Genomic DNA, 26,004 nt, shown 5'->3' with positions numbered 1-26,004 from the left:
CGGTATCGTTTCCAGATGGTAGCAGCTGGAACAGTTTGTGGTTGGGGTCGCTCAGGTCTCCAATGATCTTTTGGGCCCTTTTTACAAACCTGTCTTTGTAAATGTCCTGAATAGTTGGAAGCTCACATCCACAGATGCACTGGGCTGTCCACGCCACTCTCTGCAGAGTCCTGCGAGTTCTGGTAGTGCAGTTCCCATACCAGGCAGTGATGCAGCCAGTCAGGATGCTCTCAATCGTGCCTCTGCAGAAAATCCTTAGAATCCTTGTTTTAACCTTCTTGACCTCTTAAACTTAATGCTAATATTACATTTGCCTACCTTGCCACCGACTCAACCTGCAAGTTAACCTTTAGGGAATCCTGTACAAGGATTCAAGTTCCTTTTCACCTCTGATTTTTGAATTTTATCCCTGATTAGAAAATAGTCTCTGTCTTTATTCCTTCTACCAAAGTGCATGACCATACAATTCCCCACATTGCCCTTTCTTCCAATCTGTCAAAGTCCTTCTGCTTCCTCAACCATACCTGACCCCCCCCCCACCTGTTTTTATATCATCCGTGAACTATATGAGATGAAATTGGACCATGAAAATATCCTTAGTAAGTAGGATTAAAGAAAATCACATGGCATTTTGTGTTTACATTAAAAGCAAGAGAATAACAATAGAGAAAGGAGGATCACTCGGATTAAAGAGGGAATTTATGCTTGAGTCAGAGGATGTGGGCGAGGTACTAATTGTGCATTTTGCATCGATATTCACAAAGGAGAAAGTGATGGAAGATGGTGAGAGCACTGTGGAAATGCTTTTGTGCTAGGGAATTTTAAGATCAAGAAGGAGGTGTTGTGGGGTCCCTTCAACAGCCTTTAAGGTAGATAAAGCCCCAGAGCGTGATGGAATAAATCCCAGGTTATTGAAAAGGGGAAGGGAGGACATAGATCTTTCTATCCTGACTAGCAACAGCAAAGCTCCAGTGGAGCTTCTTTGTACAAGAAGAGAAAGAGAGATAATCCAGGAAATTATAGGCCAGTGAGCCTGACATCAGTGGTAGGGAAGCTCTTGGAGATGATATGTAGAGGTAGAGTTTACATGCATTTGAAGAAGTGTGGCCTCATTAGGGAAAGCCAGCACTGGCTTTATGTGGGGCAGGTCGTACTTTACAAACTTAGTTGAGTATTTTGAGGAGGTGACAGAGATGATCGATGGGAGTAGGGCAGTGGCTGTTGTCTACATGGATTTTAATAAGGCTTTTGACAAGATCGTTTAATGGTCGGCTGACCCAGGATGTTATATTTTGTAACTTCAAAACATTAAACTAATTCAAAGGAAGACACAGGAGTCTGCAATGTGGGTCTGTCTTCATGTTTACTTTAAGCGAGGCACGCATGTACCATGATCGTGTGATGACGTATGCAATTCATGTGTTTTTACATATAACTAATAATGAATTGTTTAAACAAAAAGAATGCTTAATCATACTCTCTCTCTCTCTATCTATATATATATATAAAAGAATACTCAAATACTACTGAAGTATTAAATACACAACATAGAAGATTAAGATGCATGGGACCCACAGTGACTTAGTAGTTTAGTTTATAGAAGGCAGAGTGTAGTGGTGGAAAGGTGTTATTCTGGGTGGAAGTCCATGAACAGCAGTGTTCTGTAGGGATCAGTGTTGGCACCTCTGTTGTTCGTGATATAAATGAAAATGTAGATGGATGGGTTAATGTGTTTGTATATGACACGAAGATTAGTGAAGTTGTCGATAGTGAAGAGAGCTATCAAATGGAAGACGGGGAAATGGCAGATAAAGTTGAATATGGGAAAGTGTAAAGGCCACGCTTTGGGAGATTAAGTGTAAAGTGAAAATATACAGTTAATGGCAGGACCCTTAACAACATTGTACAGAGCCCATAGCTGCCTGAAGTGGCCACTCAAGTAGCGAGCGTGGTAAAGGTAGATGGCATGCTTGCCTTCATTGTTATGGTCATTGGATATAAGAGTCAGGAAGTCCTGTTACAACTTTATAAAACTTTAGTTAGCCACAGTTAGAGTTTTGTGTGGATTTCTAGCTAACCCATTAAAGGAAGGATGTGGAGGGTTTCCAGCCTCCCCTTATAGCTCAGGATTTCCACACAAATTTGCTGGTATGAACTATAAAGACAGGCTGGAAAAAACACGGATTGTTTTCTCTGGGGCATTGAAGATTGAGGGAAGACTTGATGAGGCATAAAAAGGGTAAATGTTCAGAATCTTTTTCCCTGGATATAAATATAATTTACTAGGGGACATGTATTTAAGGTGGGAGAAGGAGGGAGTTTTTTTTTACAGAGAGAGAGGTAGGTGCCTGGGTCGGGTTGATGGGGTAATGGTAGATTCGGATACAGTAGTGATTTTGAAGAGGCATTTAGATGGACAGATGTATGTGCCAGGAAGAGTGGGGTAAGTATCTTGTACAGTCAGAAGAGATTTAGCTTAAATTGGCACAGAGATCATTGGCCAAAGTACCTACTCCAGTACCACTCTGTTCAGTCGTTCCATGTTCTTGTTAGAATATTTGAATTTATCTTTCAGTAATCATAAAAGGCAGAACTAAAATCTTTAAGTTTAAGTGTACCTAAGGCTCGGGAATAAATTTAAAACATTTTGATAATAATTTGAAATAACAAATTTAATTCCACCTGGGAAAATACGAGCAGTATTTTGAATACATATGTACAACATCAAACACTAGTGATTTATTGAAGCTAGAGGAAGGTTAAATATTTTCATTCATCTTTCTGTGATGTTGGAACAAAAGGCTAAGCTACTAATTTACATTCTGGTGTGTTTCAGGGCATTGTCTTTTTGATGTTATTTCCTAGAACAAGACCAGAGTCTGAAAATGTGAAATGTGTTCTCCAATAATTTTATTGGTAATGGTACAAGCTGTAGAAATGAACCAACAAGAATTCAGATTCTTGACTAAATTAGTTGAAGGGACAGTGCCATTTAACTTGGTGCCTTTATGTTTACATTCCTTCAGAAAACACTGATTAGACTACAGACGATGTATTACTATATTATTAAGTAGGATCTTGAGATTCCTCTGAAAGTGCAGAAGATATTTATAAATGATGGATTTTAGCTACAAAGTTAGACTGGAGTAATTGGAGTTTGAGAAGATGTGATGGGGTGTGCAGAATCAGGACAAGTTTAAATATGTTAAATAAAGAGGTATTCCCATTGGTGAGTGGTTCAACAAGGAGGTGGCAGATTTTAAGTGATGAATAAAAAATACATTGGGGTGAGGATGCCTTGATTTTGTAGAAGGTGGTTATGACTTGAAACTCTGTAAAGCTGGGTAGAAACAGGGTTAATCAGGACCTACAAAAGAAAATTAAATCAGAAAGGCTTCCAAGAAAAAGTATTGTACAGCTACAGCCAGGCTGGATTTTTCTACAGAGTGCCAGCATTAACATCAATTGTAAATCACTTAAGATCTGGAATTGATAGCTGTGGAACCTCACCATCAATGGCCTCCCAACCTACAGCCATTCTATTTACACTCAGCCTTTTCTTCTATTCTTTAGCCAATCCTTTACTTGTGTTATTCATATGTTACCTCCAATCCCTTGAGTCTGTATTTTACTCAACGACCTTTTGTTTGATAGAATTTGGAAGATTATCGCTAAAGCAGTCAAATCTTTTAGAAGCTTTGGATGTCAGCTGTCAGATTCAACAGATTTCTCCTGGCTTATTTCCCTTAATTTCTCCAGTTTCTCCTCTTTATTCACCTGCACTGTAGACTCTTACAATTCCTCCATTTCTGTTTCAGTTTTTTACTATCAAAATAAACTTTATTCATAATGAAACTATTTACGAGAATAAAGCATTCAATGCCTTTTCATTCTTTACATTGGTAGTCAATGCTTTCTGTAGTGTTCTATTGCACGTCAATATCATTGCATCCACTCATGTGGCACTCTGGAAATATAATTGAGGGGCTTCCTCCCCCTACCCAGACTTGATATTTGTCTCTGTGAGTGTCTCTGGGAACAGCCCATAGATCAGAGAGTCCTCTGTCACGCAGCTGCTTGGGATGACACATGGCACAGGCCCTTTCATCTTTCTCCACACCCTCCTTGCAAACCTGCAGTCCTCAAAGAGGTGAGCTATCATCTCTTCCCCACTACTGTCATCCTGCGGGCAACACACTTTGGGAGTGATGTTCTGGAAGGGTCTGACGGAGGGGGCTCCGTTCAAGGACCTGGTGGCTGTTGGTGAGGCCTGGCAATAAGGCATTCTGCCAGATGGTCTGGCCAGTCTGCTCAGGAATCCATCCCACTGTGTCCTTCGAGTCCTTCTCCTACAGTGCCTGCAGGATATTCCATGCTAACCACTGCCTGATGGACTTGTGGTCAAAGGTGGTGATGCAGAAGAACTTTACCACGAAGGACAGGTAGTGCAGCAACACCCAGCTGACTGGGACGTTGTGTGGCAACAGGGCCAGACCCATCCTTTGCAACAGATAGAACTTTGACAAGTGGTGGTACTTGGTGCCCATGTATTTAGATTCCACGCAGAGCTGATGCAGCAATACGTGAAGGTGGTTATCAGGCTGATGCCCACATTGGGTATTTTTCTCCCATTGTCCAGCGACTTGTGCATGGTGACCCACCTGACCCACTCCGTCTTGGATCCCCAAATGAACATGAAGAAAGCTCGTGTGATTCCCAAGCCCGATGAGCAGGGGATGGGCCACACCTGTGCCAAGTACAGCAGCCCTGAGAGCACCTCACACCTGATGATCAGGTCCTTCACAGTTATCTATAGGGAGCTCTCTCCTCACAGTCCCAATTTCTGTTTGATCTCCCCAGTCTGCTTCAGCCAATTATATAGGTTTCAATAGGTACATTTAATGTCAGAGAAATGCATAGAATATACATCCAGAAATTCTTTCTTTTTGCAAACATCCATGAAAATGGAGTGCCCCAAAGAAAGAATGACAGTTAAATGTTAGAACCACAAAGCCCCCCCAGCTCCCCCTCCCACTCACAAGCAGCAGCAAAGCAATGACCCCCTCCCTCACCAGTAAAAAAGCCTCTGTGCCCTCCACCGAGATCTCAAGCGTGCAGCAAAGCATCAATAAAGACACAGACTTGCAGTACCCCAAAGACTACTCGTTCACCCGGTAATTCGACATACCACAGGCTCTCTCAGTCCCTAAAAGGAAAGAAGGGGTGTCCCCGTTTCACAGCGAGAGGGGAGACATAACAAAACAACTTACCAATTTACAATGTCAAAACTCTGTTGCGTCGCTTTTTTCGAGCTCTGTGCCCAAACAACTCGGGTCCCTGGACACACAGCCAGCAGCCAGTTCGCTGCTTTCCATCTTTCATGTACTTCCAAGAGACATCAGGCAGCGGCACCAACCTTGAATCCATTCACCTCCAGAGCATGGAATTCCGGCACCCTGAAGGCGCGCTAGTCTTCCAGGCCACGTCCTTGGCATATCGAAAAGTGGCCGGACACGAGGTCCTGAGAGTGTGTCCCATTTCCACAAAGAGCCGAAGTCAGCGTGTAACTCCGGGTCAGGGTCTTCAAAAGAACCCCGAAAAGGGAAGAAAAAGAGATATTAAAGATAGAAATAGTGCTGTTTCTGAAGATGCAAGCAAAGATGTCGCCATTAGGCCCCATCATCCTAAGATCTGCCCTACCGTTTCTTGGTGCATGCCTCATCCCCTCCGAACCAGATCCCTCATACAACCATACCTGATGGTGAAGGGGACGCTGTTGCCAAAGAGCATGGCCTTGCTCTTTGTGAGCTTGACCCTGAACCCCGATGCCAACTCAAACTGATCGCAGATGCTGATCAATCTGCAACCTGACCTTGGGTCTGAGCAGATATTGGTGACACGGTCTATGTACAGGGAGGTCTTCACTTGTGTCCCTCCACTACCTGGCACTATCATCCCTCTTCTGCTCACGTCCTTCCTGATGACTTTGGCAAAGGGTACTCTATAGCACACAACCAAGACGGGGTGAGTGAGCAACCCTGCCCGACTCCAGACTTTCTGGGGACGCTATCTGTTTCCCACCCATTGATTTGGACTGCACTGCAGGTGTCTGTGTACAGCCATTGGATCCAATCCCTGATACCCACCCCAAAGCCAATTTTGGAGAATCATAGAAATTTGATACCTTGTCAAAGGTTCCATTTCTCATTCAGTTATTATGTCTTCTGTGATGGAGCAGTTCAATTCAGAGTGGGTAAAACCGAGTGCTGCCAAAATTATAACATATTTTCTCCAGCTGTGACTTGCACTTTAGAATAATAATAATAATAAAGGGACTCTGGTCATATGCCTCTCTAAGTTCAAAGAACAGTTACTCCCCATCAGATACAGAAATGTTTGACTGGGTGATCTAGACTAGTGAAATGGGACTTTATACTATTTGGCTAATGTGTGAATGAACAGAGAGGAAGAAGCCTAATGATGCTCCCTCACACTGCCAGTGATCTAGGTTCAGTCCTGACCTCGGGTGTTGCCTGTGTGGAGTTCTTCCTGTGATTGACTGAGTTTCATCTGGGTCCTTCAGCTTCCTCTCCCACGTGCCAAAGACCTGCAGCTCGGTAGGCTAATTGGCCACAGTAACTGATGTGCAGATAAATGATAGAATCTGTAGACAGTCACTGGTAAAGTGGAGAAAACAGGTTACAGGGAAAATTTGTGGGAGATTTGATTTCTTTGTGAGCCAGCATAAACCTGACAGGACAAATGGCCTCTTTCTAAGTCACGAGGAAACGTGCAAATATGTATCATGGAAATTATTCATCTTTCAAGCTATTTGTCTTGGGAGGTTGTGCAAGCACAATGTACTAAATGTTAGAACAGTAATTTCTCCTTTACTTGCAAGGGAAGGACGTGTAGTTAACAGAGATCAGTCTGTCAGATTTCAGCACCTGAGAGGGAACATTGGGACTGTCATCAATTAATTTCCCAACATTGATCAGTTCATATCCCTCCATAGATGCTGCCTGACCTGCTGAGTTCCTGTAGCATTTTGTGCGTGTTGCTCAAGATTTCCACCGTCTGCAGAATCTCTTGTGTCTTGTATCCTGGAGCAGTGAAGTACTTGCATCACCTGAACTCCCCCATTTCATTATTGTCGTACTTTTTTAGTTTAAGGATTAGTGTAGAGAAGATTATTGGGTCTGACTGGGGATTATAGTTTAGCAACTACCCTTTCCACAAAGGAGCCCCTTACTGCCTGTGTTCAGGTGAGGTGTAAAGTTGTTGCTCAGCAGGAAAAACAATCGTGGTCTTTCTCATCTTCCTCCTCACGTGCTTTGGGCTCTGGGTTTGTTTCATCTGACTCTATCTACAATCTTTGCTTTCTAAAATTGTACAACATGCAACACAGAGGACTCCCAGTAGCTGGTGGGAATTAAAAACATAAATATTAGGGAGATCACTGACAGCTCTTCGAATAATGTGGTTGTAATAGTAGGAGATTTTAACTTCTCTGATAGTGACTGGGACTGTCATGGTGCGAAAGGATTGGCTGGAGCAAAATTTGTTAAATTTGTCCAGGAATGTTTTCTCAAGCAATGTGCAGATGGCCCTACTAAAGAAGGGTCAACATTGGAGCTACTATTGGGAAATGAGGCTGGCAAGTGATTGATGTATCAGTTGGGGAGCCACAGACAGGTTCACGAAAGGGAAAGATTTGGAAGGATATGGGTCAGATACAGGCAACCAGCACTACAATTCCTTGGCCAGGGAAGAGCTTTCTCCATGCTATATTACTCTGATTAATTTGTGACTCATGTTACTCTATGGCAGACCAGGATAAAGTCTCCCTGCAGGGTGTTTTCAAACTGATGCAAGCAATGAATTCTGTATTTTCATTGCTGCTTTAGTTGAATGTCCCACTGGTGTGAAGAACCATGGAAAGAGAGTGCAACCCTTGTCCTACAGAATCTATTCCTGTCCAATGAGAAGGTCTGCCATGGATGAGTCCCTCAGAATATAAGATCCACATTGCTGCCAGGAAACCTAGCACGAACCGTCATGCTCATGAAAAGGTCAGGGTTATTATGGGGAGCCTCCGTGCACATGGAAGTGCAATGAATGACTTCTAGTATTCATAGGAAGCCAGTGAAGGTGGCAAAACCTGATGCCTCCTTAACAGGGTGGTCACTTTTTCTGTACTGAAAGCAAAAATTGATAATTATTTCCTCCACTACTGGAGAACCAGGTGTTTTGCAGAAGTAGATTCGTACATTTGCTAAGTGGGACCAAAGCTACTGATTAGGAGAAAGCACATTAACTATTTATTTACAAACAATGGAACACACAACCAAACAACTGTCAAACAAGTACTTATCTAAGCCCCCAACAAGCTACAGAACTACTACACTAAGCATTCAGTAACACTTCTAACTCAAACAGGTACTTCATTAAGTCCCCTTAATTTATAGAACTACAACACTAAACATTCAACAAACAGGTTCTTATCTATGTGTACATGGGCCTTCTTATCTCCAACATACATTCCCAGTGGTTCTTCAGCCCTGGTCATGACCCAGTCTGAAGGGAGCCCCTAGTGAAAAAGAGACGAAGAGTACCGCACACACTATTCTTGTACCACTGGAGTGCCCAAAACTGGAAGCTGGAGCCCTGGCACAATTGCCAGCAAATGAGAGAGGGCTTCCACCTCCTCGAATGGGCTAATCAACGAGTGGCACGGCAGAAGCAGCTTTCGACCTTAACCCTTCATGTTATACCAGGGTGACCTTTCCACTGTTGCAGAAAGCTAGAAGTTTAAGGTCATGAAATAGATTTGATGCTGCCACTGTCTGGGATGACCCACTAGCCAGGAGGCTGAATGTCACAACGGACGAGCTTTGTGGAGAGAGCAGCCCAGCCACATGGCTCTGTTTGAAGGTTGTCTACAGGACATCCAAACTTCTCTGTGATGCTTGCTTTAGTGAAACTCGGTCCTGCAAATCTACTGTTCATGGGAGAGGTCAAGGATTTGGGGTGGCATGGTAGCGTAGTGGTTAGCACGGTGCTTTACGGTACCAGCAACCTGGGTTCAACTCCCACCACTGCCTATAAGGAGTTTGTACATTCTCCCCATGACCACATGGGTATCCTCCAGGTGCTCCGGTTTCCTCCCATTCAAAAGACATTCCGGTTGGTAGGTTAATTGGTCATGGTAAATTATGTCGTGATTAGGCTAGGGTTAAATTGGGGGATTGCTGAGCGATGAAGAGCCGGAAAGATCTACTCTACGCTGTATGTCAATAAATAAATTCACTAGAAATGGACTGTAGTGTTCACAAACATGCTTATCTTTGCTTCCTTCCCGACAGTCTTAAAACTCTGGCACTAAACATGTTGCCACCAGTTAAGTGCATTCAGTAATCAGTTTAGCAGTTAGGTACTGCAGAAGCAGCTATGCCAGTTCTAGCACAGCCTGCAGGCTTCAGAGGTGTCAGAGCATCCTGAAATCATTCATGACATAATCTCTGTGGCTTTGTGGCCAAGTCTGGAGATGATACGAAGATAGGTTGAGGGGCAGTTCGTGTTGATGAAGCAGGGTGTCTGCAGAAGGACTTTGATGGATTAGGAGAAAGGGCAAATAAGTGGCAGATGGAGTGTAGTGTAGGGAAGTGCAGAGTCATGCACTTCGTCAGAAAGAATAAACGTGGGCCCTATTTTCTAAATGGGGAATGAAGATTCATAGGGGAGACCTTGTGCAGGATTCCCCAAAGGTTAACCTGCAGCTTGAGTTGGTTGTAAGGAAGGCAAGTGCAATGTTAGCATTCACTTCAAGAGGACCAGAATAGAAAAGCCACGATGTGATGCTGGGGCATTGGTCAAACCACACTTGGAGTATTGTGAGCAGTTTTGGGTACCTTATCTAAGAAAAGATGTGCTGGCATTGGAGGTGGTCCAAAAGAGGTTCACGAGAATGATTCCAGGAATGAAAGGGTTAGGATATGAGGAGCATTTGATGGCTCTGGGCCAGTACTCACTGCAGTTCAGAAGAATGAGTGGGGATCTCATTGAAATCTATCAAGGATTGAATGGCCCAGACAGAGTGGATGTGGAGAGGATGTTTCCCATAGTGGGGGATTCTAAGACCGGAGAGCACAGCCTCAAAGTTGAGAAATGTCCATTTAGAACAGAGATGAGGAAAAATTTCTTTAGCCAGAGGGTGGTGAATCTGTGTAATTCATTGCCACAGACTGCTTTGCAGACCAAGTCATTTGGTATATTTAACACTAAGGTTGATAAGTCCTTAACTAATCAGAGCATCAAAGTTTACGGGAAGAGGCAGGAGAATGAGGTTGAGAGGGATAATAAATCAGCCATGATGGAGTGCCAGAGCAGACTGAATGGGCCAAATGGCCTTCTTCGGCTCCTATGTCTTATGGATAGTTCTCAATGTCAAGTGTGTCCCTTTAAATAGTGATAAAACACAAACTTAGTGTAACGTGGCCATTGCTCTAGTCTGTTCCATTAAGGCCATGGTGGAGAGCCAGAGTGCCAGATTATGCCAGTGCTGGCAAAATCATGCATCCTCATATAAGGGATATCATTAAATGTAGCCTCATGCTAGGAGAGTATTGGAGGTGCCATTGAGGATTGCAACTGTAAGTACCTTAGCAGTTTCACAATCGATGCGGTTTCATTTAAAGCGATTCGCTCCAAATGGGGCTTCCAAAAAAAAAACTCAACAATCCAGTTCCTAAACATTGAAAAATTACATTTGAAACTGAGGTAGAGTAAGAAATCTAAATTGTTAACATTAAAATGGAAATAATTAAAGAGAAAAGGAACTTTCCTTCCCCTTTAATTAGTGTCTGCAACCCTGGAATTCCCACTGATAGAGCGCCTCAGATCCTGTGCCCTATTTGATCTGTTCCGGAATCTGAGAGGTGGCTCCTCGGGGCTCTCTGTTGTGGGCTGCGTTCAACTGCAGTAAAGGCAGGAACCCACTGCTGAACACCTTCAATGGACCTGAGACCCAAAAGCCTTGCATAGTTTAAGATGGTGCCGGGGAATCGCAGCGACTTCTGGTTGGTGGCCAATGGAACAAAGAAAACAACTTTGTTAAACACACTTCTTCTGGTGAATGATAATCGCAAACAATAGCCTGCAACGTCCCTTTGGACCTGGAGACAATTTGATGTGGCAGAACCGAGGCGAGGCAAAGCAATGGGCCTTAGACCGAGGAAGACCAAGATTCCATCAATTTAAGCGCCGAGCTGAATTGGAAAGGTAGGGTACAGGCAGAATTGAGGTGGCGGGATCCAGGCCCCAGAGCGTATTGAAGCAACTGAATCTGATGTTTGGACAACAGCTTAGGTTGAATTGAGGCAGCCAGGTCCAGGTACCAGCGTGTACTGAAGCAACTGAACCTGTTGTTTGGATGATTTAAGTGCCAAGTCGGATTGAAAAGGTCAAGCTGTCAGGGCCCAAGGGGAGGAGAGGGCTAGTTCAGTTCGCAGCTCCACTCTGCTGGACTAAGAGTCTATCAACAGGACTGTCATTGTGGACTTCAGTTCAGAACGCTATTAGCTTGTGATTTGTTTTTTTCTCCGCACATTGGCTGTTTGACAGTCTTTTTTTGTATGTTTTTCTGGGCTTCTTTGTTTTATGGCTGCCTGTTAGGAAAATAGATCTCAAGATTGTGTAATGTGTACATACCCTGATAATAAATGTATTTTGAACTTTGAGAGGAAGTCGAACACGCTCATAGGGATTTGTGTGGTAAAAGATGGAGAGAGAATAGAGCCAATACTCGTAAAGATATCAGGTTGGATCAGAGGGGGTGCAAATGGCTTGTAGGAGGGGTCTTTGTGTCACACATTGGGAGATCGGATTTAAAAACGAGGAGCTGTGTTACATCGTACTATGGTTAAGGTTTACAACTAATGATGAGTGAGAACAGAAACTAAAGTGAGCTCCCTTGATCCTTGCTCTGTCCCTGTTCTAAAAGGAGCAAACCACAATGCAAGCATCTGGTGCATGTGGCCACTGAATGAATGGTACTACCAGAGAACGGAAGGCAGGAATACGCTCCCAGGAGCCAGAGGGACTTGAACAAGCTGGTGGAGAATGCTACCTGCACAAGAGGCATGCCCTTTATTTGTCATTGCCACAGAAATCTTCCAGTCTATAACCAGGCAATTTTGACAAGAGGTTTGCCACGGAAATACTCTTGTATTTTGTAGAACCCTGCTATGCAGGCAATTTCCTTCTGTAGGTCAATTTTACTTACTCCTGATAGCTGAAATATGAAATGTGGGTGAACTCCCTGATGCAGCAGAGGCAGGAGTCTGCTATTTATGTAACTATGGTGGAGAAAGGTCAAAGAATGCTGATTGAATATTGGCTCTTTAAAAAGCACAGTTAGTAAAGCCTTCTTACATTGTAAGTAAATAGCAACCAGCACTTTTTCAGACCATGAAGTTCTCACTACAGAATAATCTGTTGTCAGCATCTTGGGGGTAGTTTTATGCCAGAGTAAAAATCCTAGAACAGTTCTTGTTCCTTGAAAAAGCAGGAGTCAAATTGAAAAAAATAGTGTTAATGCTTCCAGGAAGAAAAAAAACACATGATTTGTTTTGCTGCTGCATAATATTTTAATGACATACCTTGAACGTAGACAAATTGTGTGTGTCAAATGGTTTCATGGGGATGGTTCGAAGGGGCAGTGGGATAATTATGTGTAGGGGTGAAAGACACATTTATCAGAAGAGACCTGTTGGGCTAAAGACTGTTTTTGCATTGGAAACATTTTTTTCCCAAAAGAAAACAAGTACTGGAAATCATTTGTAAAATATGATGTACTTGCCATTTGAACCAGTATACAGTATCCTCTCTTGTTTTCCCTATAATTGATTGCACTACATGACATAACTTCAACTATTCACATTCGTTCTGACTTTAATACTACTGCCCATTGCACCAATTCCCACTCGACAGCAGCACCTGGCATTGAAGATGACAATGGGCAGCAAAGCTTAAACACATTTAAGGTAGGTGGCAATAACAGCGACACTTATGTTAAATCCTGGCACCCTCACCATCAAAGCAATACCGGAGGCAAGTAGCTCCAAGCTTTCAAAGGGCATTCTGCATCATGAAGAGTAGCAAGAAGCTGCAAAAGTTAATGCCAATAACCCAAAGGTGGATTCAGTCCTGGTGCAATCTATTCATATCTTGTCACGACCCCTCCTCCTTTTCCTTCCAGTGAGTGGAAAGATCAGCATTGAGGGAAATATGGACAGCTACCTCCTGGTGCAGATAGGAATGCAAACATTGTGCATTAAGATATAAATGACAAATTATCATTAGCAATGCTGCAAGTTGTAATGTGCTTTTAATATGCAGTGTAAACAGCGCCTACTCAGGCATTTTAACAGGTTAATTGTTTAGACAAATGAGTATGTAATACTTGTTTGCAGTATTGAACAGACAACTGGGTTGATTTTATTTTATTTGCTGCAACATATGCTCAGAGCCTCTCAATAATTAATCAGTTGCTCGATTTTCAAACGTTGTGCAATTTAACTCTTTAAGCTCCAAAGATAATTCCAGTATATTGATTAATGTGAACCGGGATTTGGTCTGATTATTAGTTCAGTTCAAAGTGGAACAATATTGAGTAGGCATGAAGGCTATGAGGGGAGGACAGATGGATGACCATGTGGCCGATCAAGTATGATATGGAAAAATGTAAGGTTTTCTACTTTGGAAGTAAAAAATAAAGATGCTTGTAAAAATATGAGAGAGTGATTTTCAGAGATCTGGAAGTCACCGTAGACAAGTCACTGAGTGTTAATGCACAGATATAACAAGCATTAATGAAGGAAAAACGAATGTTGGTTTTCAGTGCAAGAGGAGTTAGGTACAAGACTGGAATACCCAAGGTATTGCATACAGTTCTCATCTCCATACCCAAGGAAGAATATACGTCTCATAGGGGGAACACAGTGAAGGTTCACAAAGTTGATTTTACTGTGGTGCGTTGTCATACGAGGAGGGATTAAGCAGGCAGAGTTTATGTTTTCTTGTGTTTAAATGATTAAGAGATAGTTTCACGAGACAAGATGGATGTAGAAATGACGCTTCCCTTAGTCAAGGTGCCTGAAACAGTAGGTTACAGCTTCAAAATAAGGCCTTGAGTATTTTGGACTGAAATGGAATGAAATATCTTCACCCAGATTGTAATAGTTGCTTGGGATTCTGTGTACAAGAGGGCTGTGGAGACTCAGTCAATATGTTCAAAAGGGTGATTGATCAATTTTTTTCAGACATTAAAGGAGTCAGGTTTTTTTTGTAAGTAAGTGCTGTGGTATGAGGTCAGCCATGATTTTATTGAATGGTGAATCAAGCACAATATGTCATCCAGTTTTCATTTCTTATGTTCTCATACAGTTATTAATCTGTATCCTACCAGGGAATAATTTCTCTGTAAGTGCAAACCAGCGGACTAGTTTCTGTGCATTGCTATCTTGAAGTGTCACATGTATATTCTATCAAAAATCACCAGTCAGCGTAGTTCATAATAAAAAAAAACGTGAAACTTTTTCTTGTAATCACACTGTTCATGAATTATATTATCACAGAGGCTGCATCAAAGTATATTAAATTTTAAAAATTACATTCGTTGACTGCCAATCCTGAATTTAAACAGATTGGTTTTAAACTTGGAATTACACTGCCTTGTTTGCCTTCTGGGCCTCTGCAAGAAGCAACTGACCTGGAATTTCTTTTGACCTACATAGGAAAAGGCGACTTGATTGGTGCTGACTTCTTGGCAAAGGACCAGGTGATTAAGACTAATGCCAACGTGAAGGCTTTGACTTACTGTGACCTGCAGTACATTATTCTGAAGGGCTTGCGGGAGGTGCTGGAGCTGTACCCAGAATATGCGCAGAAATTCATTGAAGATATTCAACATGACCTGACCTACAACCTGCGAGAAGGGAGTGAAGCTGACGTAAGTTGAAGTCTTCAAACTACCACTGATCAATTAAGTAATGTTTCTCAAATCTACATCTGTCCATTATTTTAAAATTAAATACAAGTTCCCAAGCTTCTGTGTGGTTTAGTGGGTATATGCAGTTTGCTGGATGTGCTCAGGGTTTGTGCTTTTTTGGTTCATTCTAGCTTTGATAAATTCTAGGGTGATACCATTATGACAGATGATCTTGACTATACCTCTTCTCACCGTGTCTCCTGTAAAAATGCTGTTCCCATTTCTCAGTTCCTTTGTCAAACAATGGGGTTTCCTCCACCATTGTTGCTGCCCTCACCCACCTCTCCTCCATTTCCCAGACATCTGTGCTCACCCCATCTTCCCACTGCCCTTAACAGTGATAGGGTTCCTTTTGTCCTTACCTACCACACCATGAGCCTCTGCATCCAACAAATCATTCTCCGCAGCTTCTGCCATCTCAAAGGGATCCTACCACCAAACACCCCTTTACCCCCCCCCCACTCTCTGCTCTCTGCTTTCCATAGGGATCACTGCCTCCGTGATTCCCTTGTCCATTTGTCCATCCCCACTAATATTCCTCCCAGTAGTTATCAATGAAAGTGGTCAAAGTGCAACACCTGCCAATTTACCTCTTCCCTCACCTCCATTCAGGGCCACAAACTGTCCTACCAGGTGAGACAACACTTTGTCGATGAACCTGTGATTCTGTTGGATCCAGTGCTCCCAAGGCAGTCACATTGGTGAGACCCATTGTAACCTGTGGATCACTTCATCAAGCATGTTCACTCCATCTACCAAAAGCGGTGGCCCAGCATTTTAATTCCCAATCCCATTTCAACACGTCTGTGCCATGCTGAGGCCACCCTTAGGGTGGGGGAGCAACACCTTATATTCTGTCTGGGTAGCCTCCAACCTGATGGCATGTACATCGATTTCACCTCCCGGTGAAAAAATTCCTTCATCCTTCCCTATTTGATTGATGCCCCTTTGGCCACTTACCTCTTCTCAGCTGCCAATCACCTGTCCCTGGGTCCCCTCCTCCTTCCCTTTCTCCTATGGTCCACTCTCCTCTCCTATCAGATTCTTTCATTTACAGCCCTTTAGCTTTCCAATCCACCTATCACCTAGTTATCCTCCTTCCCCTCTCCCCACCTTTTATTCTGGCATCTTCCCCCTTTCTTTCTGGTCCGGAAGAAGGGTCTCGGCCTGAAACATCGACTGCTCATTCTCATGGATGAGCAAGCCTTCTGAGTTCCTCCAGCATTTTGTTTGTTGTTTTGGATTTCCAGCATTTGCAGAACTTCTTGTGTTTGTGACAGATGATTGACAGCATATTGATCATTTTTATGACAGCCGATCAAATCCTCATGATCCTATTCGTTAGTTTGAAAGAAATAGCCCTTTGTACTATTTTTGTAAGGGTGCTAAATATTCTCAAATGTATAATGTCCCTAATGCCTTATCCATTCATACCTTTTCTGATTACTGTTGATGGCTGTTCTAGCCTTACTGTACATTTCACTTATACTAATATATTACATTCAACTTGGAGATTAAATGCATACAGTACCTCAAGGTGTTAGTATGGACATATAGCACAGAAATATGCCTTCAGCCCATTCAATACAGGAACTGCCGTTCACCCACAGTGTCTGTGTTGATCATAATGCTAATCCAAACTAACCCCATCTACCAGTATACAGTCTATATCCCTCCATTCTCTGCGTGTTGAAATGCCTTTAAACATTGCTATTGTATCTGCTACCACCTCCCCCGGCAGCACAGTTCAGGCGCCTACTACTATCTGTGTAAAAATCATGTCTCGGAAATTTTTTTTAAACTATCCCTCTCTCACCTTAAGGCTACACATTACTGTATTTGAAATTTCCACTTAGAAAATGATTCGGACTATCTACCCTATCCACACCTCTCATAACGTTGTGTACTCCCATCAGGTTGCCCCTCAGCCTCCAACACTCCAGAAAAAAAATGTTTAAGGTTGTCCATCTCTCCTTATAGCTAATACTCTCCAATCGAGGCAACATCCTGGTAAACATCATTTGCACCTTCTCCAAAACTTCCACATTCTTCCTGTACTGCAGTAACCAAAACTGTACATAAAACGTCAAAGGTGACCTAACAAAAATTTCATACAGCTGCAAAATAACTTGCCAACTTTTATACTCAACTCCTCAACCGAGGAAGGCGAGTATACTGTAAATGTTCTTTATCAAACTACATACTTCCATTGTCACTTTCAGGCAGCTAAGGACCTGCACGCCAAGGCCAATATATCAATGCTCCAAAGTTAACATTTACTGATCTGGAATCTGAAATAAAAACAGAAAGCACCAGAAAAACTCAGCAGGTCAAGCAGCATCTGTCGGTGGACCATAAGGCCATAAGACATAGGAGCAGAATTAGGCCATTCAGCCCATTGAGTCTACTCCCCCATTCCATCATGGCTGATACTGCATCCCACTCAATCTCAAATACCTGCCTTCTTGCCATTTCCTTTGATGCCCTGACCAATCAGGAAACGATCAACTTCCACCTTAAATGTATGCACGGACTTGGCCTCCATCACAGTCTGTGGCAGAGCATTCCACAGATTCACTACCCTCTGGCTAAAAAATTCCTCCTTACCTCTGTTCTAAAGGGTAGCCCCTCAATTTTGAGGCTGTGCCCACTAGTTCCGGATACTCCCCCAACTGGAAACATCCTCTCCACATCCACCTTATCTAGTCTCTTCAACATTCAATAGGCTTCAATGAGATCTCCACGCATTCTTCTAAATTTCAGTGAGTACAGGCCCAGAGCTACCAAACACTTCTCATATGTTAACCCCTTTATTCCCGGAGGACAAACAGAACTAATAGTTCAGGTCTTTTGTCAGACATGGAATGCTAATTCTGTATCTCTTTACACAGGTTTTTTTTATGCCCTATTATGTTTCTTGGACCTCTGGCCAAATATCTCAATGTCCCAGCGTTATGTCACATTTTCTGTCAGTCCTAATACCAAACCAGTATTTATCTATATATGGAAGTAAAAACACAATACTTTCCACTGCAATTTCATTCAAGGTCTCTATTATTTTAATGTTTTTTTCAAGGAAAAGAATTATATCAGGCAACTATAGACATCAAGAATTACCATTCTAACTAACAGCTGTCTTCGTTGACATAAGTGTGTTCAGCTGATGTTAATTGCCCCGTTTTGCTTGTAATATCACTGGGAGGCTGGAGGAGCTCTAACGTTGATATAGGATGCAATAGAAATGTTTGCTACATTTTATAGGCTCCTGTTAACTGCTATTTCTGTCTGTCATTTTGCTTGCAATAATTCAGATCCTTCCTTAGTTTTTCCAAATGTCTGGAAGAGTCTTGTTTGTACATTAATTGAAGATTGCTCATTCACAACAATAATCTGTGAGCGTGTTTTATTTTTAACTTATGGGTTATTCTGCTCAGGTCAGGAGGAAATTACCATTGCTAAAAATAGCAGTCCGGACGGAGACTGTTCCTGATTTGTGATTTATTCACTATGGGGCTTAACAGGGAGAAAACAAAACGTTACGACCTTGTAAAAGCATCTTACAGATGGTCATGTACATTTGAAGTATAGGCATCTTTGTAATGCAGAAGGCATCAGTATAGGCTGTGCTTTACACTCCTTCCTGTATGAAGTCAGCTGGAAAAGATGTGGATGAGCGGCTCATTGGTGCTGCCCCCTGCTGACAGTTTTCCCAACATGACTTCATCCCAGCTCATGATTGCTTTTGAATGGTATCGCAAGTTCCTGGAATTTACATTAACGCAGTCCAGTGCTTTTGAAATGCCATCTGAAATCACTTCTCCTTCCCGTCTATACTTTAAACCTTAAGTGAACAAAGTCCTCCTTTATTTTAAAAATAGACTTTATTTGTGTAATACTCTCAATATGACTCCCTTACCCACTCGACTTCCCCCCCCTCCACCCCTGCTGATCTCCCTTCTGTAACCCATCCCTGCAAGAGGGACAAGTGCTATCCTGCCCCTACACCTTGCACGTCCTCCTCAGCACCATTCAGGACTCTAAACGGTCCTCTCACAGGTCAGCAGACATTTCACCTGTGAGTCTGTTGGGGTCATCTGTGGTATCCGGTGCCTCCTTTACATCAGTGAGATACGATACAGATTGGCAGACCACTTCGTCGAGCACCTTCACTCCATCTGCCACAAAAGGCAGGACCTCCCGGTAGCCACCCATTTCAATTCAGCTTCCCATTGCCTCCTTAATGCCATGATGAGGCCAAACTCAGGTTGGAGGAGCAACACCTCATATTCTATCTGAGCAGTCTCCGACCTGACGGCATGAACATTGATTTCTCTAACCAGGTACTCTCTCACCCTCCCTCCCTCTTCTCACCTGCCCATCATCTTCCTCTCCTTCCCTTCCCTCCATGGTGTCCCATCCTCTTCTATTGGATTTCCTCTTCTTCAGCCCTTTATCACTCCCCAGCTCCTCACTGCATGCCCTCCTCCCCAGCCCACCCACCTTCTCCTTCACCTGGTCTCGCCTATCATCTGCCAGCTTGCACTCCTTCCCCTCCCCAGCCTTCTTACTCTGGCTTCCTTTGCAGTCCTGATGAAAGGACTTGGCCTGAGACGTTGACTGGTTATTCCCCTTCATAAAAGCTGCCTGAGTTCCTCCAGCGCTCTGTGTGTGTATGTGTGTGTGTTGCTCAAGATTTCCAGCATCTGCAGAATCTTTTATGTTCATGATATACAAAAGGAAAAGCGCAAAACTTTTACTTCATGGTCACCACATTCAGAGGAGTTTACTTTTTTTTTTAAAACCACTGCAGCATGACCACTCCTGTGGCCCCCGAAGATGATACACCCTCTCATTCTTTGAGGGCCTTCCCCACCTGACTCAGCCCCTCAATGTGCAGTAGCAGAAGAAGTTTGTGGTCCTTCTGCACAGAGCCTTAGTATTGTCTGCTCCGAGCTTCAGGGCATCACTCAGCGTGTAACCCTGTAGTCGCTCAGCATGTAAGCCTGGAGTTTGCCAGCTGGCAACATTCCCTTACCGACATCTCACGATGCCGGCAGAGCAAAGGGCAACCATCACTGAGACGATAACCTTTCAGCAGCACTTGATGCCCGTCTCAGTGTGCGACCCTGTAGATCAGAGATTCCTCTGCTGCACAGTTGCTGGGGATGAACCAGGACAGACACCCTTGTGTCCATCTCCAGACCCTCTTAGCAAACCCACACGTGGGTGACTGTCTCTTCTCCACAACAGATGTCCCAAGACCAGCTTACATTAGGGGTGATATGTCATCGGTATTGGAAGGATCGGACAATGAGGGCCCCTCACCACCAGCCAAGCGAGGTCTTGGTGCTTTGTGAGAGAGTTCTGGTGATGTTACACGGAGCGAAGGGAAAACGGGAGGCTGACCCAAGTGCAGGATGCAAGCACGGAGACTTCATACAGAGACGGACTTGGACTCGGAGCCAAAACGAGTCGCGGCAACTCAGCTGGACACGGAAACGACTGAATTCACTAAGCAGCCACAGGCACTGAAGCAACTAGAGTCCACGAATTGGCGACGGTCCCGGGACCAGCATAGCCGTACTAGCTACGGTGACGGTCCAGCACCGAGTAGCTGTAAACTGAAGCTTTATGCTGCCGGTTCAAATGAGGATCAGGTGCCTCAATCAAGCAGCCAGGCACAACACGGGGAAAAGGAAATCAAGAGAAACAAGGAGTGTTGCCAACCGGACTGTGACAGGTGATGAGGCATTCTGCCAGACAGTTTGCTCACGGAATCAACCGACAGAGTCCATTGCGTTCCAGTCCCACAGCATCTGTAGTACATTCCACATTCACCACTGCGTGGTAGACTTACGGTCAAAGGTGTTTACTTGGAAAAACTCTTCCACAAAGGATGGGAAATGCGGCACCATCCACCTGATTCAGTGTCTTGCAGTTACAGAGCCAAGCTTATTTTCCACAACACCAGGAACAGGTAGAAACTCAGCACGTATAGAAACCTGGTATGCATGTACATTGGGTCCTCACTTAGCTTGATGCAGCTGCATAGGAAGGTGGTCATCAGGATGAGGACAACTGAATACCCCTGTTCTGAGGGGAATGTACACCACGAGCTGTCAGACCCACCCCATCTTGGAGCCGCAGATCACCAAGGCAGCTGAGCCGGGAACAGCCAGTCACAGCACATCACACCTGTTCTTCCCAGTTAATGACAGGGAATGTCGTTTCCACGGGCAATTTTTTGTTTAACCTTCCCAATCTGCTCCAACCAATTCTTGTTACACACGTCAGCCCCTGCGAATGAGATCTCCAGCACCTTCAAGTAGTCTAACCTGATGGAGAATGGGACATTGGATCAGTTGCTGAATTGACCAAGCTTTCATCATTCCTTCCGATCTCCCCTTCCTGGATCAGCATTCATTCCTTATGCTGAGAAGCATCAAGGACTGCTCCTCATAATCAATGATATCATATAAATTCAAGTTCTTGTTGGCCTGTACAAGGAATATGATTAATATAATTGAATTAAAGGTAAAAGTCATTTAATGCAGATATACTATATTAGAAAACCTATGGACTACAAGTGGTTAATCACTTTCATTACTGACAGCACAGCTTAAAATATATGATGTGATAACTTATAATGGTGGAGGAACCAGGCAGGACAATTCTGAAGGATTTTCTTGTAATTGGTCTGAGGGCTTCAAAGGGAACTGAAGCATACTGAAATTAGAAATGTATAATTGCACAGTACAAGTGCTTTTACTGCTGGGAGTTTGAAAGGTATTTCTGCTTCAAATGAGATCTGACAGACCGTTTCTAATAATAAGTGGTGCTGCCTAAAATAACAGCAGCTTGTCCTAAAGCTTTGCAAGTCTCTCGGGGACTTCAATAAATTCAGAGCTAAAAATAGCAATACGCACTCTCCATAATCGGCAGTCTCATCAATAACCCAGACAGGTTCACCTCTCTACAATTGCTTTCAGAGCGTGGGGGGTGGGGAGCTGATTTGCGGATTCTTGTAATTACCTCCCAGGTGATATATTGTGCTGCAAAAATTGAGGGAGGGTAGCTTTTAATAATTTAATGAAACCTTTTCCTGATTTTTAAAAGAGTCATGACTGCGCATAAATTGAAGACTGCTTTGTTCACAAAGATGATCGTGTAGTGAGGTTTTTTTTCTTCGCTCTGGGCTTTTACTGCTGAACTCCAGAAAGGATTGCTGTTGCTAAAAATAGCGGTCACGAGACTGAATAGGTTCAATACTTGTGAATTATTCACCGAGGATGTTTAAAAATATATGGCAGGTTGATAATGACTGTCTTCCATATGGCTTCTTACTGTCACTGCCTGAAAATTAACAAGCTACGTTCCTGGTAGAAATCCCTGAAAAGGGGCAGTGTGTGCACACTTCCTGAAAATTATTATTATTGGCAGCTATCCTGTCTTTTATATACTTGAGATTAAAAAGATAGCATTGAATGCCCCTTCCTATGGTTGCAATTTTAACCTGCAGACCAGGAAATGACTTTGATCACATGTAAGACTGTCCATATACATCTCAGACTGCAGTGTCTACTTAAACACAGCTGAAGAGTATTGTGTTTTATTTGTCAGACAGATTATTAATTTTGATGAATCTGCACCTGATTTACGGACACAGGGAGGAGCCGAACTATCTAGTAGATCAGCAAAGTTCATGGGTTCTTTTCCACCAGAGCTACTATATACCGCATTGGGTCAGCCTCCTCACAGCACATGATAACTCAAACCCAGGGGGTATATTGCAATATTAGAATGTTCATTAAACAATGGCACCATGCTTGGTTTTACATCCTTTTATCAAACACTACGGCCCTGTTTGCGTATCACATAGACAGCTAGGATGCAAGTCGATGGTCACCCCTGGGCAACGGAGGGCGTCTGCCTCTGATTGAATTCAGCCAGAAACTGGTGACATTAACAAGCAGCCAACATTACTTGAAGGGCTTACCTACTATACAAAAAGCTGCTGCTTGTGGCCGATCTCTGGCCTTGTGTTTTGGGTGTAGAACAGGGTGGGGGCTGTTGTTTGGTGGTGGGCGGTGATGAGGGGTTATTTTCTTCAACCAGAAATGGAATTTTCCACTAAGGTTACTCTGAACTGTCAGCCATGAAGCAGACCCACCTTTACAGCTATGGAATTTTGATGGCAGCCATACAAGTGCTGTCTTAGAACATAGAATAGTACATTCCTGTTGCCCATATGGTGTTGTGCCGACCATTTAAACCTGTTCCAAGAGCAATCTAAAGCACACAGCCCTCTATTGTTCTTCCATCCATATCTAAGAGTCTCTTCAATATCCCTAGATTATCTGCCTCTACCGTCACTTCTGGTAGCATGTTCCACACAGCTACCACCCTATGTAAAAAAAACCCTACCTCTGACATCTCCCCTATACTTCCCACCCAGCCCCCTCATGTTAAGCATTTCCACCTGGGAAAAAGTCTCTGGCTGTCCTATGCCTCTTAGCATTTTGTACACCTGTATCAAGTCATCTCTCATTCTCCTTTGCTCCAAAGAGAAAACATTTAGCTCACTGATCCTATCCTAATAAGGCGTGCTATCTAATCGAGGCAGCATCCTAGTAAGTCTCCTCTGCACCTTCTCTAAAACTTCCACAATGTTCCTATAATGAGGTGACGAGAGCTGAATGTAATACCCCGTGGTCTAGCCTGGGCTTAATGGGATGCAGCATTGCCTCGTGGCTCTTGAACTCAATCCTCCGAATGATGAAAGCTGAAACACCATACACCTTCTTAATCCAATCAGTTTGCAAAGTAACTTTGAGGGATCTATGGACATTAAACTCAAGATCCCTTTGTTCCTACACACTGTGAAGAATTTTGCCAATAGGTCTGAATTCTGCATTCTAGTTCGACCTTCCAAAATGAATCATTTCACGTTTTTCTGGATTGAACTCCATCTTCCACTTCTAAGCCCAGCTCTGCATTCTATCGATGTGTCTTCTTATAATCTACAACAACCTTCAGCACTACCCACAACACCTCCAACCTCCTTGTCACCTGTCACAGTGTGTGTTGAACAGCACCAGCTGTGTGCTGTCCTCCAGGTGACACACCTTCCTGACTTGGATGTCCATTGCCATCCCTTTGTCATCGCTCAGTCTAAATCCTGGACCTCCCAACCCTGCTGTGTTGTGGGAGCCCCTTTACGTGAAGTACTATGGAAGGAGGATACAAGCTGAAGTCAATATTCAAGCCAAGCCAATACAAAATGGAGAGCATGAAGTCTACTCCCCCTCTCCACACAGCTGATGAATCCAAAGGAACGGCAGACAGAGATACAGTTTGGTACTAGCAGCGGCAAAGAATCTGTCAGTTACATTGAACTCAACATAGAACTGTCTTTGGGACTCCAGCTTCGGATTTTTCCTCAAGGTTTACTCCCAAAGCCTGCCCCATGAGTGGGTATATCTACAAGGCAGCGGAGGTTTGAGATCAGAGTTTTCCTTCTCCTAGTTGAGCTACCAGCACCAGCTGATGAGCCCCATCTGTTTGAAGTGACTGGTTTTAAGGCACCAGTAACCTGCCTTTGCCCCTTCTCCTGTCAGCAGAATCAGTTCCGTTGGGCTTAGTAGCTAAGCCACACATGAAGGCCAGCAGCTGGATTTAGTTGTCAGAGGCTATTTGAGACAAACACCATTGGGACATCTTAATAGGTGGAACATATCCCCACTGTCTGTCCCCCACCTGGCTAGATTAGAAGGATCAAATTCTCAGAGGAAATACGGATTGCCAATTTTCTACCCTCATCAGAAAGTACACAACCTGTCACCTTTATTAACCGATTGAAAGTCCAGCTTTGTTTTCATGCAGTCTGTACCTCTGCTGGCTGACAGTTGAGGTTGAGTTTTGCAGACTGTGCCTCTAGATCAGTGATCACGCGTACAAAGTGCATGATTTTACCATACTGAGGAAAAAAGACTTCTGACACAAAAAGTGAAGGATGCAGAACAAGACCTGTGCCCCCTGCTGATCAGGGAGCTGTTCATCTGAGAGCTCTTGGAGATGAACCATCCCTTGCAACCCCAGGAACGGCACCATCCTTACCACTATCGTTCTGTCTGCCAGAGTTTCCTTCCTTCACTTCAGCCTAATACTCTTTTACAAGGGATTTTAACATCCAATCTAAATCCAAGAATAATTCATCCACAGCGGGGTGGGGTGAGGTGGTAGGGTTGGAAGGCAAAGCAGTAGAGATAGGAAGGGTGTGAACTGAAAACCTTCTGTTACTTCTAAGCTGCCACATTAGTCTGCATTTAGAAACTTCAATGCAAGGAAATGCCTCAGCCGTTCTGCATTGATGATGGAATTAATCAGTCACGGGCATATTATTCCCTCAGAGATACTGCTTTAGATTCAAAAGACTTAGGTTTTCCATTAAATCATTATTTCAATGATACTATGGCCAATTTTCTCCCCTACCTAAGCCCAAGGCTAGAAGCTGTGCAAGATTTCAGGGATATTATTATAATAATAATTATCTGATCTACGTTAACCAGAGAGAAGTGCCCTAATTAATTTTTAACATAATATTTGTAACAAACACTAATTATGTTAAAATGGAATAACTTGTTCCACATTATTTCACAGTATCAGCCATTGGATTTCCCTACCACCAAACGCTTCCCCCCAAAATTTTGTGAAATTGAAATTTTACGAATTGGCTGAGAGGTCAGTTTGTGTAGGGCTGTTTACTTTGGAGCTATAGTTTAGAAACATCATAATGACTGGATACTTTGAGTCACTCCAGCGATTGTCCAGGCACTTTCCTTTCAGGGTCACACTTTTGAGTCTGCAATGATATCTGTACAGCAACTTATATTAGCTTCTGTGCAGTGATACTTTGGGATGTTGTTGGATGAATTAGTTAATGTTGTCCCTAGGCA

At 43.4% G+C, this 26,004-nt stretch overlaps 1 protein-coding gene across 3 annotated transcripts in view; it reads left to right on the top strand.

The window, feature by feature from the left end:
• The window catches only part of kcnh3 (potassium voltage-gated channel, subfamily H (eag-related), member 3), a 612,109-nt gene that overhangs the window by 515,858 nt on the left and 70,247 nt on the right, over positions 1–26,004 (top strand). For all 3 annotated transcript variants that reach the window (XM_073046887.1, XM_073046888.1, XM_073046886.1), the window contains one exon: positions 14,796–15,010. In XM_073046887.1, the coding sequence (XP_072902988.1) occupies positions 14,796–15,010 (215 nt within the window). The remainder of the gene's footprint in view (positions 1–14,795; positions 15,011–26,004) is intronic.

The sequence above is a fragment of the Hemitrygon akajei genome, chromosome 5, assembly GCF_048418815.1.
Source record: "Hemitrygon akajei chromosome 5, sHemAka1.3, whole genome shotgun sequence".
Classification (NCBI taxonomy): Eukaryota; Metazoa; Chordata; class Chondrichthyes; order Myliobatiformes; family Dasyatidae; genus Hemitrygon; species Hemitrygon akajei.
This window is presented reverse-complemented; position numbering and strand designations above follow the sequence as displayed.